Source organism: Drosophila busckii, chromosome X, assembly GCF_011750605.1.
Source record: "Drosophila busckii strain San Diego stock center, stock number 13000-0081.31 chromosome X, ASM1175060v1, whole genome shotgun sequence".
In the NCBI taxonomy this organism is placed as follows: Eukaryota; Metazoa; Arthropoda; class Insecta; order Diptera; family Drosophilidae; genus Drosophila; species Drosophila busckii.
The window spans coordinates 5385706-5403333 of NC_046608.1; the positions used below are offsets into that span (position 1 = coordinate 5385706).

Genomic DNA, 17628 nt, shown 5'->3' on the forward strand with positions numbered 1-17628 from the left:
GTGCAGGCTCACGCTCAAGGACATCTGGGGCAGTACGAGCAGGAGCAGGAGCAGCAGCCGGAGCCAACGCATTACACACAGCAACAGCAACAACATTTGCAACAGCTGGAGCAGCAGCAATTGCAATTGCAACAACATCAACAACAACAACAACAACACTACAACAGTCATCACCAACACTACCAGCAGCAACAGCAACAGCAGCAGCAGCAGCAACATCACAACAGCAATAGCAATAAAATAAATAACAGCCACAAAATGCATTTGACAACCACCAGCAGTAATTCAACGGCTGCCAATGCCAACAACAACAACAGCAACAACAACAATAACAACAACAACACAACCAACAATAACAACAACAACAACAACAACTCTAGCAACACCAGCAACACAAATGGCGGCGGCTCCAACAACAACTCGAGCAGCAACAGCAACAACAACAACAACAACACCGAACAGAACACACCGCCCACACCCGCCCAGCTGCTCAACGAGGCCTACACCAAGATGACCTCAGACATCTTGGCCGAACGCACGCTCGGCGACTTTCTCACCGAACATCCCGGCGAGCTAATCCGCACCAGCAGCCCCCTCTTCGTCTGCACCGTCCTGCCGCCCCATTGGCGCTCGAACAAGACACTGCCCGTCGCCTTCAAGGTCGTCTCGCTGGGCGACATCATGGACGGCACCATGGTCACCGTTCGCGCCGGCAACGATGAAAACTACTGCGCCGAGCTGCGCAACTGCACCGCCGTCATGAAGAATCAGGTGGCCAAGTTCAATGATCTGCGCTTCGTCGGTCGCAGCGGCAGAGGTGAGTTTCATTAATTCTTTATGCATCAGTTGACTTCGATTTTAAGCAGAGCTCAAGTCGCCTGTTCAGGTTGAAGTTAAATATTCTTGGGCTTATCTCTTATATAAGTTATAGGCAGGCATATTTTTTACTGATTGATATAAATTCTATTTAAATATTAAAGTAAAATATAAATGGAAAGATAATTCTACTTAGTCACGCTATAGTAGCGAAGCAGAAGTATTAGTAATAAGTAGTAGTAGAGTAGTAGTAGTAGAACTAAGAGTAATAGTAGTACAAAGAGTAAATTTACTAAGAGTAGTAGTAGTACTAAGAGTAGTAGTATTACTAAGAGTAGTAGTAGTACAAAGTGTAGTAGTATTACTAAGAGTAGTAGTAGTACTAAGAGTAGTAGTATTACTAAGAGTAGTAGTAGTACGAAGAGTAGTAGTATTACTAAGAGTAGTAGTAGAACTAAGAGTAGTAGTATTACTAAGAGTAGTAGTAGTACGAAGAGTAGTAGTATTGCTAAGAGTAGTAGTAGAACAAAATGTAGTAGTATTACTAAGAGTAGTAGTAGTACAAAGTGTAGTAGCATTACTAAGAGTAGTAGTAGTACAAAGTGTAGTAGCATTACTAAGAGTAGTAGTAGTAGTAGTACGAAGAGTAGTAGTATTGCTAAGAGTAGTAGTAGAACAAAATGTAGTAGTATTACTAAGAGTAGTAGTACAAAGTGTAGTAGCATTACTAAGAGTAGTAGTAGTACAAAGTGTAGTAGCATTACTAAGAGTAGTAGTAGTACAAAGTGTAGTAGCATTACTAAGAGTAGTAGTATTACTAAGAGTTTAAGTAGTGGATAAAGTAGTACTAAGAGTTGATAAAGTACCTTAATAACTATTAAGAATAGTACTAGTAGTAGTAGCAATAATATAAGTAGTAGTAGTAGTAAGAATAGTAGTAGTAGTAGCAATAATATAAGTAGTAGTAGTAGTAGTAAGAATAGTAGTAGTACTAGCAATAATGGTATTAACTAGTTAGCATAGAAGTAGAGCAGTAAAAAAATTAAATTCATAAACTGATTTTTATTGTTTTTCTTGTAAATAGAATTTATAATATAATTATGCTGTCAATTAAAAAAAACTTAAATTAAATTTATTTGCATATTTCCAATGCAACATAAATACTTGAGTTGGTATAGTTACAATTGTCTAGATCTAAGTCTATTAGGCGCTATTGCGTGAGTCTTTTCATTGTAGAATCTTCCTCTTATTATGCTAGTGAATATGTGTGCTTAACTTATATATCCTAATCCTGGCGATAAAGCTAGAGCTAATAGTTCAGCCTTAGCTTACAAAGTTAAGCAGAAATGCAAATCTTTGATATTCAATTTGATTAATAAGCATTTATTATTGTTATGCAATTATTATAATGAGTTTGTAGTTTCGCATAAAAGTTTTCTTTAGAAAATGGAAGTAAAGTCGTTAAATAAGCTGCGCCCAAAATATTAATTGAGAGCTGCCCATTTACACCTTTTACGCAAAGTAAAGTTTATAAAGCTGCAGGCACTTAATGGCTTAAATGCTATTGTTATATCAATTCAAATTAGCTGCTTAATTTATAGCGCTTTTTAATGCACAACTATGTGTGTGTGTGTGTGTGTGTGTGTGTGTGTCCACAAAAGTTGTACAAAAGTTAACAACGGCACTTGTCATTCACTTGTGTTCGCGTGAATAAAAAACAAGCGAGCGAATAAAAAACGAAACGCAAGCGAGCAAGAGAAACTTTTTTCAAGTGCTGAGCTCTGAGCTCTGGGGGCAGCATATTGGCCTTTGTCAGTTTGCCTTCGCCTTTGTGGCCGAAATGCACTCGAAACAATTTGTTCAATTATCGCCCCGAAAAAAGGACCAAGCGACAGGCAGCAGCAGCAGCAGCAGCAGACCCCAGCAACACTCCACATGCAACAGCAAGTGGCAGCAACATGTTGTCAGTCGAGCTGAGTGGCGAAAAGTTTTTGAGTGCGCCCTTTTGTATAACGAGGAGCACTTGCTACGCAGCTCTTTTTACATTTTTATTGTTGTTGTTGCTGTTGTTGTGCTTTTATTTTTTGATGCTTTTTGTAACCGCGCTGCAGCAAATTGTCAGCAGTTCATTAGCAGCGGCAGCGGCAGCGGCAGCCGGCAGCGAATCTTGAATTGCTTTAATAAACTGACGCAGTTTAGCTGCGTGGCGTATGCGTGATTTATGCCGCCATTTTGTTTTGCAGCGTAGCACTAATTGCAATAACAAAATGTGCAAAGCATCTAAGCGACCACGCCCCGCCCCTACGCCACTTTATGCGCGTCATGCAATTTAATTACCCAGGCATCGATTTATTTGCGCCCTGCGCTAGGCTACACTTTTAATTAGCAAAGTGCCATGCACACACGACAGCAACTGATGGGGGGTGGGGTGCGGGGATGGCTGCGTTAGTCGGTGCCAGTTGGCGCTTGTTACGCGACTTTGCATCGATAATTCGTTACCCTTAACACAAAACAAAATCATAGCCACATTAACGCCATGCCACGCCCCCCGCCCGCCACACAGCTCTGAGGTTTTTATTTACACAACTCTCCCAGGCCATTTAAGACAGCCACAAAATGAACTGCCTGGCAAGCAAACAAGACCCAAGCAAGCAAAGAAAAAAAAAAATAAATAAAAAGACAAACGACACAAAAGCCAAAGGCAAAGAAAAAAAAACTTCTTGGGGGTTTCTATGGGCGCCGCACGCGTACGGGCGTTGGGGCGTTGGTGCGTTAAAAAGGCCCAAAAACAAAAAGCAGTAAAAAGGCAAACTGACACCTTGGCATACGCCTAAGATGCTGTTTACATTTTAAGTGGCAGTTGGGGGCGTGTGGGGAGGGGGGCGTGGCGCAACAGGCGTTAATCAATTGCTTCGCTTCGTTTCGTTTGTTTGTCTGGCACATTAAAATCAAAGCTATTGACAAATAACTGCAAATCTTTGTTGCAACAAGACAGCAGCGTCATAAATCAATTGGCTAATTGAAACGCAAACAAAGTAAAACACGTGCCACATGCCACACTTTGTGTGTGTGTGTGTGTTTGTGTGTGTGGCAACTGTTGCTTAGAATTAAATTTCTTTTCACTGCCAAATTTTCTGCCCAAATATTTGCGCACCCTCAACTGAGCTCACATGTTTTTGTTTTTTTTTTTTCTGTTTCTCACCTTTACCGTTAAGCTCTTGAAAGCTTTGCTTGAGCCTCTAAAGCAAGAAAAACGCATTTTGTGGCTTATTTGGCTTTTGTTTTGCTCCTCATTCAATTTTGGCTTTGGCCACACTTTTTGTTGATTTAGCTGCTGCTTGATTTCCAATTGTGCAAGGTCTATATATCTGACTGATTAATAAGTAATTGCTAGCAAATAAATAAAAACATATATTTTATTTAAATTAATAAGAATAGTTCGAAATAACATATGCAATTTTTATTTCAAATTTGCTATTAAAGTCTTGTGTGTCTATAAATTTAAAAATCGCGCCATTAGTTATAGTTAGAGTTCTCAAAAGAATCAATGCTTACAAATTGTTTGCCATGCAGTCTTTAGACTTGAGTCTTTATTGATTACTTAAACTTTGTTTAATTGTTCTACCATATTAGTCTAATTCTTATCAAGTCTACAATGCAGCCATTCTGCAATTAAAAACATTTTATTTAGTAATTGAAATGCAACCAATGAAGAATAATTTTTGCTTTAACCAGTCAAAGTTTGCTGCGCTTAGTCAAAAAGTTCCCACGCTCAATGTCTGCAGTCAAAGCAAAACGAAGCAAAAGCACCGTACGATGCAGCGACGCGTCGCGACGCTCTCTCGTTCAGTCGCAATAGCAGCGAAGAGCGATCGAGCGCAAGCAAACGAAAGCAGCGCAGCTCTCTCACTTTCAGGCCACGTAGACCAATTAGCACTGGCTGCATTGACTGATGCTCACGCTCTCTGCGGGGCTTGCGCTCACAGCTACGATTCGTGCACTGAGATCAATGTGTGTGTGTGTGAGGCTGGCAGCTTAACTAGCGAACGAAAGCAGCGCTGCTCTCTCGCTCGCCGGCAAGCATGCCTATTAGTATAAGTATAAATATAAGTATAACTATAAGTATAAGTGTTTGGCATAAGCATTGAATGCCGCTCGCGCTGTCAGCTGCAATTGGTGCAATGTGTGAAGTATAAGTCACTTGTATAAGCTAGCGCTCGCGCTCTCTAAGCAGCCTGCGCTCTTAGCTTCGGTTCTTGCACTGAGATCAACTCGTGTGAAAGGCTGACTACTTAAGAAGCAAGCGGGGCCAGACGTAGGTCAGTTGTGTTTTAACTTTTGGTGGGTGCAAGTGAAGTGTAGTGAGTTTGCCGAACTGAGTATAAGAATGGAAAAAACCCAAAGCTGTTTACTTAAATGGATCAAACAAGCATTTAAAATATTAAAAGCATTATATAAAGCTACATACAATGCATTGATTCAGAAGCTATAACAGCATATAAGCACGTGAGTAAAACTAACACTGCAGCAGTTGCTGCTAACAAATATATAAAAAACAATAAGATATAATATAATGAACAAGTATTATAGTTTCGTCAACATATTAAGCTTCAACTTGTATGTAAAAATAATTCTCTTATTTAAATTTGTTTACAAAAGTGCACAGCGCTGAAGTAACGGTAAACAGATTTACCGCTAATGCGAGGGCTCAGCTTTCAAGCTTTAATCTTTTACGCTTCTGTTTCTTTTTCTTTTCTTCGTTTTCTTGATAGCGCTTATGGTTTTGTGCTTACGATAAATGAATTAACTTTATTTGTAAATTATTTTTAGATTTGTAGTACATATTTTTTATATTGTGTCATTACTTTAATATACTTACAATTATTATGCATTTAAAATTGAGTGGAGTACAATTTATAAGTAAAAAAAAATTTTTGCTGTCGCTCAAACAAATGAAAATTAATTATTTTTCGCTCAAGTTCAATTCAAATTGATTCAAGTGCGCGTTTGGCTTAGATTGCCTTTGTTTGCTTAAAAAAATATAAATATAAAGCATATTAAATATAATAAAATCTAAAATGAAGTCCAAGGCAGCAGCTGATAATTAAATAATGGTAGAGTTAATTTTTTATAAATAGTTTGGCAAATGCTTTTAAGGCTTACAATATGGCAAAAAACAGTTGAATGCCTTGAATTTAACCCTCGACTGGCCCCAAACTCTAAACAGCGCTACAATGAACTGCACTTGATGGCAAAATGAACACAAAAGTGTCGCTGAATAAACCTGAAAAAGGCATTTGGGGGCCACTTGAGAAGCAAACTGCAAACAGAAGAAGCGAAAACGAAAGACAAAGTTCATTTTTTATGCCAAGGAGTCGCAGGCTCAGGACTCAGTGGAGTGTGGCAGCAACATGTGTAAGCCTCAGCCTCAGTTTTTATCTGTGTGTGTGTGTGGTGGTTTATTGTTGTGTGTGCCGAAATGATTTACGCTTTGTTTGTCAACTTAAAAAGCAAACGGCGGCAGCAGCAGCAACTGGCATTGCACATACGCCGCGTTGTCATAGACAGACAGACGAAAAAAACAAGACACCACGGCTACGACGCCTCAAGTGACTGGGAGTGGCAAACGTTCTTAACTTAAGACAGTTTTTGTCACTTGTGTCTTAGACGCGCGAGGGAATTGGACAAAATGCTTTTAATTGAATCGCAGCCATATTCGAGCCTGTGTGTGTGTGTGTGTTAGCCTTGGCAACACTTGATGACAATGCGGAACGTGGATGGGTGTGGCAAGTCTAAGGCGTTGTGGGCGTGGCATCGCAGGCGTAACAAGTTAATTAAAAGAAAACTGTGCGGCGCAAACGAAATAAATCTTTGCCTGCCTCACACACACACTCCTTCTCTCACTCTGTCTCTCTCTCTCTCTCTCTCACTCTCTCAGTCTCTTTCGTGTGTGCTTGTGTCATGTGCTGCAGACAATGAGTTTGAATTGTAATTAATTTCTGCATTCAGCGCCTTGACACCCAAAACAAACAAAATAAAAAGCACAGCTTAACAAACTGATCTACGATAAACACATTAAATCTCTTTTCACTCCTTTTTCGTCCTTTTTGAAAGCGCAGTTTATAACTCATTTGCTTTATATTCACTTGAGCAAATATTAACTCTATTCGAAAGCTTCTAAAATTTATTTGCGTGGTCTAGTCTATTTGATATTTATCATTAATAAGAAATTCATAGCTTATATATTTTTTTCAATATTGTTGATTGCTGCTTTTCAATTTTTAACTCTTACAGAATTTTGTAGAAATTATTAAAATATATAAAAAATTGACAAAAAGATAAAGGACTAGCTTAATTTTTTTGCTCAGTGATCAGCCATATCTACAGATTAATAAACTGCAGCATAGATAAATAAATAAATTAATTAAGTTGAATTAATTTTAGCACTATTTTTCTTAATGACAATAAAAATATAGAAAATCTAAATTGAAAATCAGCAAGGATGTTAAATTTCGTTAACATTAAATAATAATACCACAAACATTTTAAATTAATTTTGTTTTTTAACACTTTTTTATATTAAATTTTTTAAATATTAAAAATTCAAGAAATATTATGCTTATGTTTCAATCTTAAAGCCTTAATAACTATTTATGATATGAGCTATATCGACAAAATACTTATGCAGCCAACTGTAGCCGGCGCTGTTTTTATTATTAGTTAGTCAACAAATTTGTTGTTTTGGTTGGGGTTGGGGCTGGGGGCTCTTAACGATGTGAGAATCGAGCTGAGCTCTCATGCTTGGCCGTCGTTTGGGGCTTAGAGCGCCGCGTGCCTGAATGTTATTAAAACTTTTGTTGCTTTTTGTTGGCCTCGTTGCAGGGAAGAGCTTCACACTAACCATCACCGTGTCAACGAATCCACCACACATAGCCACCTACAATAAGGCGATCAAAGTGACTGTCGATGGGCCACGCGAGCCGCGCTCCAAGACCAGTAAGTATATAATACCAAACAGTACTATATAGTCAACTACATATATGCAGTAGGGTGTGTCGACATTGAGAGCTGTAGAAAATTTATAAAATGTTACCAGCTAAATGCTGAGAATATTTGTTTTGATTATAAAATGAATTCTGCGCTATAAATAAATTAAAATCAAAATAGGCTTAAACTAAAATTGAAAATTCGTAAATGGTAGAAAATTACAGTAGGAAACATTAACAAAAATTGCCATTGATTGAAATGAATAAATTAAAATCAAAATAGTCTGAGATACATTAGAATTGAAAATTCGTCAATGTTTGGATGCAACTTCTTATATTAGAAAATTATAGCAGGAAACTTTAATAATTAGTTTATTATTGAAAATATTTTCTAAATTTCCATTGATTACAATAAATGAATTAAAATCATAAAAAAAGTCTTAAATTTAAATTGAAAAATTCTTTTATTAGAAGTTTCTTTTTACTTATTTTAAAAAATTAGAGCAAGCAATCTTTGAAAATTGTAAACAAAATTTTAATCAGTTTATTTTTGAAATTAATAATCGAAGTTTTCATTGATTACAAACTTATTATGCCATTAAGTAAATTTTTATAAACATATCAAATCGACACACCCTAACATACATATATAACACACACACACACACACACACACACACAAAGTTAGACACTTATATTAATTTACTAGTCGTCTAGAATTTATAGCAAGAATTTGCATGAATTTTAAAATCAGCAACAGCAAATCAAAGCAAAGCAAAGAGTTGAGCTATTTGTCTAGCTGCCCATATTTATTTATTGCTCTTAAGCTCACTCTCTCTCTCCCTCTGTCTCACTCTCTCTGCCTCTCTTTTGCATATTTATAAGCATGCAAATACTTTACTTTGCATATGTTAAGATGGGCGCAGCTTAGACTGAGCAACTTGTTTCAAATGCAAGTCAAGACTGACAAGCAATTGCAAGAGCTCTTGATTTATATGCACAGCAAGCAATAGAGATAGAGAGTGAGAAAGAGAAAGAGAGAGAAAGAGAATTAGAAGCTGACGCCGCCGCACAGCGGCAGACAAAAGCTCATTATTTTATAATGAATACAAAATTTGCAGTAAAATGCAAAATAGCTAAATTGATTACAAAACAAAAATTGCTGGAAATAGCTAAAACTAAAATACAAAATAAATAGAATTTTCAAATTAAATATACTAAAAGTATGAAGCTTAAATTATAATTAAATTATAAAAAGCATTAGGATTAATTTAAATTAAAAGTAGCTGAAAGTAGCCAAAGCACTTTCAAAAAATAGTTAGAATTCTAGCAATAGCCGTTTCATAATAGCTTGTTCTAGCTATAAAGTAGCTAAAATGGCACTGCGCTTAGCTAAATTAAATAAAATTTAAACAGACATAAAGAGAAAGAGCAACAACAATTTTAGTTATGTAATTTCATTATTAATTACAAACAGTTTAGCTTTGTATCTTTTTTTTGTAGCTACAGTAATACCACGCTAAAGCGTTTAGCTAGCAAATTTAAGCAACTAACTAAGCAACTTAATTTATTTATTCAAAGTAGCTATGCTTGAGTTTAAATATTTATATAAATCAGTTTGAATATTTATATATAAATTACAAATTCGAAAAAGTTTATTTCAGTTTTTGATGAATGTTGCTTCGAATTTAATAACTACTGTTTACACACACACACACACACACACAATACACATACCATATCATGAAAAACGCAAGCAAACATTTAGTTAAGGACAGATAATTAAAACTGAAAACAACTCAGTGTTATCCCTTTTAGGGCAACAGCAACAATTTCACTTTGCCTTTGGCCAGCGACCATTCCACTTCTCAACGGATCCGCTCTCCGGTTTTCGCATGCCACCGATTGGCAATTGTCAGAGTAAGTACAAAGCAGAACAGTCATCATTACATCATTACAACCAATCATCAATCAATTAATCAATCAATCAATCAATCAATCATTTTTTATACTAAATATATAAACATATATTTGGGCTTATGATTTAACACTTGAATGCGAGGCTTAGCTAACAGTAGGCGGGGGGCGTGGCTGGGCGCAGCTTATGTGGTGCGCCACAAAACGATTAGAGTAGTTGCCAATGACGTCATAGTTTTTAAGCTGCGGGCAGACAAAAAAAAATTGATGCAAAAATAAATTACGCGAATAAATTTTAATCCGTTGCTTTAAGCTAGTGCCCAATGGCATTAATTATGCGCTTAACAAGCTAATTTAATTTCTATTTTAAAGCGACGGCGCTCATAAGTAGGCAACGAAAAAAAATAAACTTGATGTGGCAACTTGTCATTAAGGGCGACACTAGTTTGTTGTTGTTGTTGTTGTTGCTGGGCTGTTAAATTGTTGGCCACTTTATTTAACCAAAGTTTGCTACACAAACAAATAAACCGTTGGCCACAATGCAACAACAACAACAACAACAACAACAACAAGTGAACGACAAACAGCATAAAAAATGCAAATATAACAAAAAAAAAAAGCAGCAGCAAAAATTATCAGCATGTCTGACTGTTGTTTGCCGCCATTTTGTTGCATAAATCACGCGCCCGGCATACAAATTACAATTTTATAATAAACTTAACGACTAAAAATTACTGTCAAAATATATAAAACGTACGATTTGGCAACTAGTCTTTAGTTTAAACAGACAGCGCTAAAAAATAGAAATAATAAAAAACTTTGTCAGTTAAATCAATAATTAATATTGCGGCTTAGTTGTTTTTGCGCTACGCTTGGCAATTTGATTAAAATACAAAAAAAAAAAAAAAACACTGCCATTCATATTAAATTTGATGTTTCAATTTAAATTGACAATTAATTGCATTACAACAACTATAATGGCCAACGAGAGCAATTTGATTATACAGCGCTTAATTGTTCTTGTTGTCCACTTTAATGACGTTAAGAAAAGTTGAAAAAAAAATAAAATTTAAATCTAATTATGTGTGCACACATTTTAACAAATAGAATATGCATTAAAGTTGAACAATTTTAGACTGCAATTCAATCAGCGCATAAATTGCCTGCCAATGACTGCCAATTTACGCACCACCCCCCGACCACCCACCACCCACTCCTAAAGTTAAACTGTCTAGCGCGACTGCGGCGCACAAATCAAAATGCAAATTGTGCGATTTACAGACGTGCGTCTGTTGCAGTCTATATACCAAGCTATATATATATTGTATATGCAATGTAAATAATGTTAACTGTGCGTCTGTCTGTGTGTGTGTGTGTGTGTGTTGATACTGATTACCCCATTATTTAAATGTAAATATGCAAAAAGCTGCCATAACCAGAATTATTTATTAACAAATTTTATTGACAGTCGCTGCTTGACTTAATTACTGGCATATATTTTATTAATTTTCACTGAAAATATGCACACAGCAAACAGCATAAACTGCAACAACATTGACAAATATTTAAAGAAAAAATTGCAAATTGCTCAATACAAATTATGGCAAAATGTTTTGAATTCACAGCAAAAAATGCATGCGAAACTTTAAGCAATTAGACATTAATTTGTAAAGTTAGTTGAGCTTAATGCCAAGACTGGAAGCTCTCATAGCTACTTAGGCAAAGCAGAGCTGCTAGTTAGTTCAGCTAGCGGCAACGCTAACTAAGCTCGAGAGAGCTACTAAGCCCACAAAGGCAAACGCAAACGGAACATGAGGCAAATGGTTAGAAGAGCAGCTCAAAAGATCTTAAAGTATGTGCCCAAATAAGTATGTGATAAAATTTAAATAAACAAAACTAAGCGCGGCCACAAAATTCAAAAATCAAACTCAAACGCAGACAAAATCAGCTTCGAGTTGCTGCACAGATTTCGTGCTTGTCAATAAGGCTTTGAATTCTAAGACAAGCAACTTTTTAAATTCTAGGACAAGCTGATGCTTCAGATACACTAGTGGGTATAAATATTTTGACGAAATTAAAGTTGAGCAATTGAGTTGAGTTATTGAAATTTATTATTCTGTATGAGAAGAAGGAAAAATTAGTCACTTCTCATACAAAATAATAATTTTCAAAAAATCGTAAAAAATAAAAGCAATAAGATTTTTGAAAATACTTTTTGCATCCCAATATTTTTTTTTTATTTTATTTTACAAAAGATAAAAATTTTTTATTGGGTACTTAATGGGTTAAGACAAATTTTGTATAATTAAAAAGATATTTTGATTTTGAAGACATTTCCATTGATACCAATATGTCAGTAATAAAATGATCAATTGGTGATTACCTTCAACTGTAGTTCCGTCAAAATATTTATGCCCACTAGTGTAGGTCTCACTATAGTTTTTGTAATTTCTTGAGCTTGGACTTTCGATTTGAATTCGCCTGTATTTAGATTGAGATTTCTATGTATTGAACTGTATATAATATTTAATATTAATTTAATTAAAAATGAATGCCAAGCTGCAATTAATAGCAATAAAAATGACATAGCTATGGGCAAAGCTAATTTGCCAACAGATTTAGTTGACGACGCGCGCTTTAGTCAGGCCTGGCCAACAACTGATGATTGGCTGGTTGTCCACAAATTGGATTGACTTTTGTCGAGTGTGCGTGTGTAAACCTTTTGAGCTTTCAATTTCTTGTTAATAATTCAGCAACAAAATATGCGCCCAGGCTAAAGTCAATTGGTGTCACAACAAAAATAACAGTCGACAGACTGAACGGGGGGGATGTATGCGGGGTGCGGGGTGCGGGGGCTGGCAACAAATTGTGCACAAAAAGCGAACGTAATTAATGGAGGTAGAAGCATTTAAGCCAATAGCATTAATAAAGCCACCACAAAATCAATATCCGGATACGGAAAATGCGAGAGCAGCGCGCGCGCCCGTCGCCTATAAAAACTAATTAATAATTTCCGAATGGGCTATTAATTAAGCCTAATTATCTGTGCATGAGGCCAGGACCCGCAAGCCACCCAAACTCCAACCCACAGCTCGACAGGCTGTAGCGCTGGGTCTAACATTTGAACAGATTTGTTAGCGGATTTTTAAACTGCAGGCAGTTTGGGGTCTGGGGCCCGCATAATGGCCAAGCTGGGGCCTCAATTAGTGGCACACACACACACACACACACACACACATGTGCCATCAATTTTTAGCTAGTCAGGCTAGCTAGTGGGGGCGTGGCTCTAATTACAATGCATGTCTTTTGATTTTTTACTTGATCTGCTGCGCATTTGAGTTTTGATCATCCAACCAACTTGCTCTTCTCTTTGTTACCTCCATCACACACCCACACACACATACGCACACACACACACACACACACATGCATATGTCTTTTGAAAAATACCAACAACAAAGATATGTCCCAATTTGGTTTAGGTGCCAGCAATACGCATTGGGGCTACGGCTCGGCAGCCTCGGCCTATTCGCCCTACTTGGCCAGCAGCGGTCTCTCGTCCTGCACCACGCCCACCTCGGCCCAGTTCAACAATCCAGCGCTTGGCTTCACCTGCAGCTCCAACGATCAGAGCAACAATCAGGACTTTGGTGGCGCCACCAATCGCGACTGCGTGCCAAGTGAGTTTTATATTTATTTAATAATTTATTGCTTACACTTTTTGATCAAATTAACATTGCTAATAATTCATTTTTTATCTTCTTGCTAACATTTTTGATTAATTTTCAATTTCCTACTTTTAGTATTTAAATTAGCAGCTTTCTATTTAAATTTAATTCTTAGCATTGCCTTGATTTTGAAATGAAACCAACTCACACATTTTTATCTATATACTATATCATATATATAAGCAAACTGCGATTATTGGACTAACATTGGAATGGAATCTTTACTGTAGCTGCTTTGCTTGCTAAAAATACAAAACTGCCGCTGATTTATTTATTTGCAAATATTTTATAGCAACCAAACAATAAATTGTAATGTGTCATTTTTGAAAAATATTATTAAGCATGAACTATTAGGTTTAGTATTAAAAATAGTTATAGGCTTAGATTTATTTATATATATTTTTTTGAAGTATTTAAGCATAAGATAATTTTATTTTAATTAAAAACTATTAAAACAAATTAATCGGTGCAGCTTATGGCATTAATTTTTAAATTAAATTATTACTTAAAGCTTTTCAATTGCTTATGCTTCCATTTATAAATAATAATTTCAAATATTCAAAATATATTAGCAAATATTTTTATTATTATATTTTATATTTGATTGACTGAAATAATTTAATATTATTCTTTGCTTTTATTTAAGAAAAACGCTTACTTTTATTTTTTTTTAATATTGCTGTTGGCTTATTTTAATAATTTTAAATGCAATTTTAATTTTGTTTCTTGCTTTTCTTAATTTTTATTTCAATAATCGAACTAATATTTTTTGTTTTAGCGTTACTTTAATCATTATAAAAAAATAAATATTGCTTCTACTTTTATATTATTTGTTTATTTTTTTTTTGGCATAATTATTGCAATTATTTTTACGGTATATGTTTAATTTATAATGGCACATTACATTTTGTTTATATATAAAATTATATAAAATTATTTTCTTAAATTAAAATTTGTTATAAATAAATATTAAGCTGCAGCTGTTGATTAAATAAATGGAATTGCGAGTTGCTTAACAAAATATTGCAATTCCCAATTAGTTGACAAATTTTAATGTTCGCTCTCTCGCTCTCTCTCTCCCTCTCCGCTCTTAGTGCTGCCGGACTCCACGGCCAGCGATCTGGATCAGCATCTGAGCAGCTTGGTGGGCAGCAGCAGCGGCGGCGGCGGCGGCGGCGGCCAGATGTCGCATCATAGTTTGCTTGGAGCTGGCGGCCAAGCTTCGATCAGCTCGACGGTGAATGGCGCAAGCGCCAGCAGCGGCGCCACTGCGGGCAGTGCTGCTGGCGCCGGCAGCGGCGCAGGCAACTCCATACTGGTGCCCCGATATCATACGAATGCCAGCAATGAGTACAATGTGCATTCCAGCCAGAACGGGCCGCGCAGCTTGAGCGACAGCTCGCAGGCCGAGTCGCCGGTGCAGGAGGATCTGCTGTCCACTAATACGCCCAATCTGGGCAGTGGTGCGACCACAAATGGCGCCGCCAATGGCGCGGGCAGTGCGGCTGGAGCTGGCAGCGCTGGCTCGGCGGGCACGGCGCCGGGCGGAGCTGGGAATAGCGCCATGCTGGCTGCCAATCAAAACTTTCCGGGCATTGTGAATCAGGCGCAACATGCTTCGGCCTCAGCTTATGGTGGCGGCGTTGGTGTGGGCGTTGGCGTTGGCGTGGGCGTGGGTGGTGGACATGGCAGCGGTGCTGGCGCTGGCGCTGCTGGCTGCAATGGTTCGCTCTATCCGGTGCTGCCCGCCAGTTTGCTTTACTCGCAGCTCTATACGGCGGCCAATCAGTCGGCGCATGGATTCCATTCGCACACGCTGCCGGCGCACGCCTCGCCCAACTCCTCGGTGCACGGCGAGCTGCAGAGCGTCATGGATCACATTAGCAATGTGGGCGTGCGGCAGCAGCATAACATTATGGCCGGCGGGGGCGTGGCGCATCCGGGAGATCTGACGCTAATTGGGAACTGCGGCGCCTCGGTGCGCAACATCGAAGATGGCAACACCAATCGGCAGGTGGCCGCGCTCGCTGCCCATCGCGGCCACCACAACCCAACTGACAATGGGGGCAGCGTTTGGCGGCCATATTGAGGTCAGGTTCTGTGGTGCGGATCCGCAGTCCTTTAGTGCCACGAGCACTGCGAGGGGCGCTTACCGGAGAACGAGCCACACCACGAAACTGAAACTGGAATTGGAATGGGAATTGGAATCGGCACTGGACATGGCTTCGACTTTAGTCGTTGCTTTGCTTTGGGCATGGGCATGAGCAGAGATGCGGATGCGGATGCGGATGCGGATGCTGATGAGGAGCATCAGCAACAGGACGATGTCAACTACTAACTAACTGTACATTGCTGTATATAGTTATATATTTTTTTTTTGCATTGCTCACTTTTTTCATCGAACTTTTAGTAGAAATTTGTTAGAGATGTCAACGAAGCCCAAAACTCTATGTTTAGCATAAATGATTAGTCAAGGTAACTAAACAGCATAAATCTATATATACATATATATATATATATATCTATATATATGTATTTAAATTAACAACTAAGCAGCCATTAAAATACTCAACTAGCTAATTGAAAGAACTTACACTGCAGTTCATTTGAATAGAACACTCGCAAGAATTTGAGGCATAACAAAATTGCAAAATATTTATAATAATATATTTTTTTTAATTTTATATATTTATACACAATTTTTTATTTATATTAACACAGCTGATTGCATAAGTTAGTAGAAAAGCTCAAACAAGACTCAAAATATTATTTATTATGTTTATATTAAAAATTAGGATTGGCTTTCATTACACATTATTATTTATATATATTTTTTATAATTTTAACGTATGCTAATCTCATCTGATCGCTCTCGACTGCTGAATTTTTTGATTTATTGTAATTTAATTTTTATTACCTTTTAATAATTATTTTAATTTTGTTTCTTTCAGTTTTTCATATTCATATGTAGGGTGAGTTTTTAACTATTTTATTTTTCTGGATATTATTTTATTAGTATAAACCTTGATATTTTTATTAAAATTAAATTTTTTATAATACTCTTATACAATTTAAAGTAAAGAGCTGCAATTTCGTATTTAAATCTAGTCTGAGCATATAAATATAAAAAAAAAAAATATTTCAAGAATTTTATAGAATATTCTTAATTACTTTATTTTTCTGCGCGTTATTTTTTTATTTTAAAAATCAATTTTTTTTTATAATACTCTTATACAATTTAAAGTATTAAAGTATTTAAAGATTTATTTATTTAAATCTAGTCTGAGCGCATATATAACAAAAAACTAGCGCAAGAATTTTGTAGCATATTTTTTTTATAATATTTTAATATTATATTTTTAGCTTTGACTAGTTTAATAATTTATATGACTTTTGAGCGCTGATGTGAGCTATTCAAATGGCCTGCGGTGTATTGGATTGCAGTGGATGAACTTACTTGATTGTATCTTAAGCCAAGTAAATCAACAGACAGACAGACAGTCGGACAGACAGACAGATAGACAGATAGACAGACAATTAAAGCTGCACCCTTTGAGGGTTTTGATTCGATGTTTGAATTGCAAAGCTAAAGCAAACATTAAGTATAAAAAATGATTAGCTGGCTAACTAAATAGATTTTTAAAGTAGTTTTCAATGTTTATGATGTAGTAATGATGTGTTTTTTTTTTCCACACTATATAAATGTATATGTAACGAAAGAGTTTGTAAGATAAGAGAGAGAGAGAGAGAGAGAGAGAGAGAGAGAGCAAGTGGAAAGTGTTGGGCGTATATATAAATTGAATTGGATAGAGCCGTTGTATATGAGTTCCTAAGCCGTAATCCATGTTCGTGAATTTGTTTACTGTTCATTTCATGTGCTTTGATATGCGTGTGTGTGTACGTTAAATGTGTATAAACAAAAGAAATAAATAAGTAGCAACAAAAGCGTAACCAACCAACAAAACAATGTGCAATCTAAGCTAATAAACTATAACTTTAACTAACTAACTGTAGCATACATAAATATATATATGAAGATGGATTTTTTTTTGTCAATTTAGTATTTAAACAAATTTAGCAACTAAGTGCAGTAGATGTCTTAAATGTTTATAAAGTTAGCAGAAGCGCAAACACTTTGGAGTGGTGCTGGAGCTTAAACATAATATGCACTAAAAAAAAAA

At 36.5% G+C, this 17628-nt stretch overlaps 1 protein-coding gene across 2 annotated transcripts; it reads left to right on the forward strand.

The window, feature by feature from the left end:
- Positions 1-258: 258 nt before the first annotated feature.
- Positions 259-15881, forward strand: LOC108605969 (protein lozenge). 2 transcript variants are annotated; one of them, XM_017995791.1, is made up of 5 exons: positions 259-817; positions 7699-7812; positions 9606-9722; positions 13202-13399; positions 14542-15881. In XM_017995791.1, exons 1-5 carry the CDS (start codon positions 259-261, stop codon positions 15534-15536), a joined length of 1983 nt encoding a protein of 660 aa, XP_017851280.1. In that variant the 3' UTR covers positions 15537-15881. The 2 variants fall into 2 exon arrangements, with proteins under 2 accessions (XP_017851280.1, XP_017851278.1); XM_017995789.1 differs by having other exon boundaries at positions 9621-9722.
- The last annotated feature ends 1747 nt before the right edge of the window (positions 15882-17628 follow it).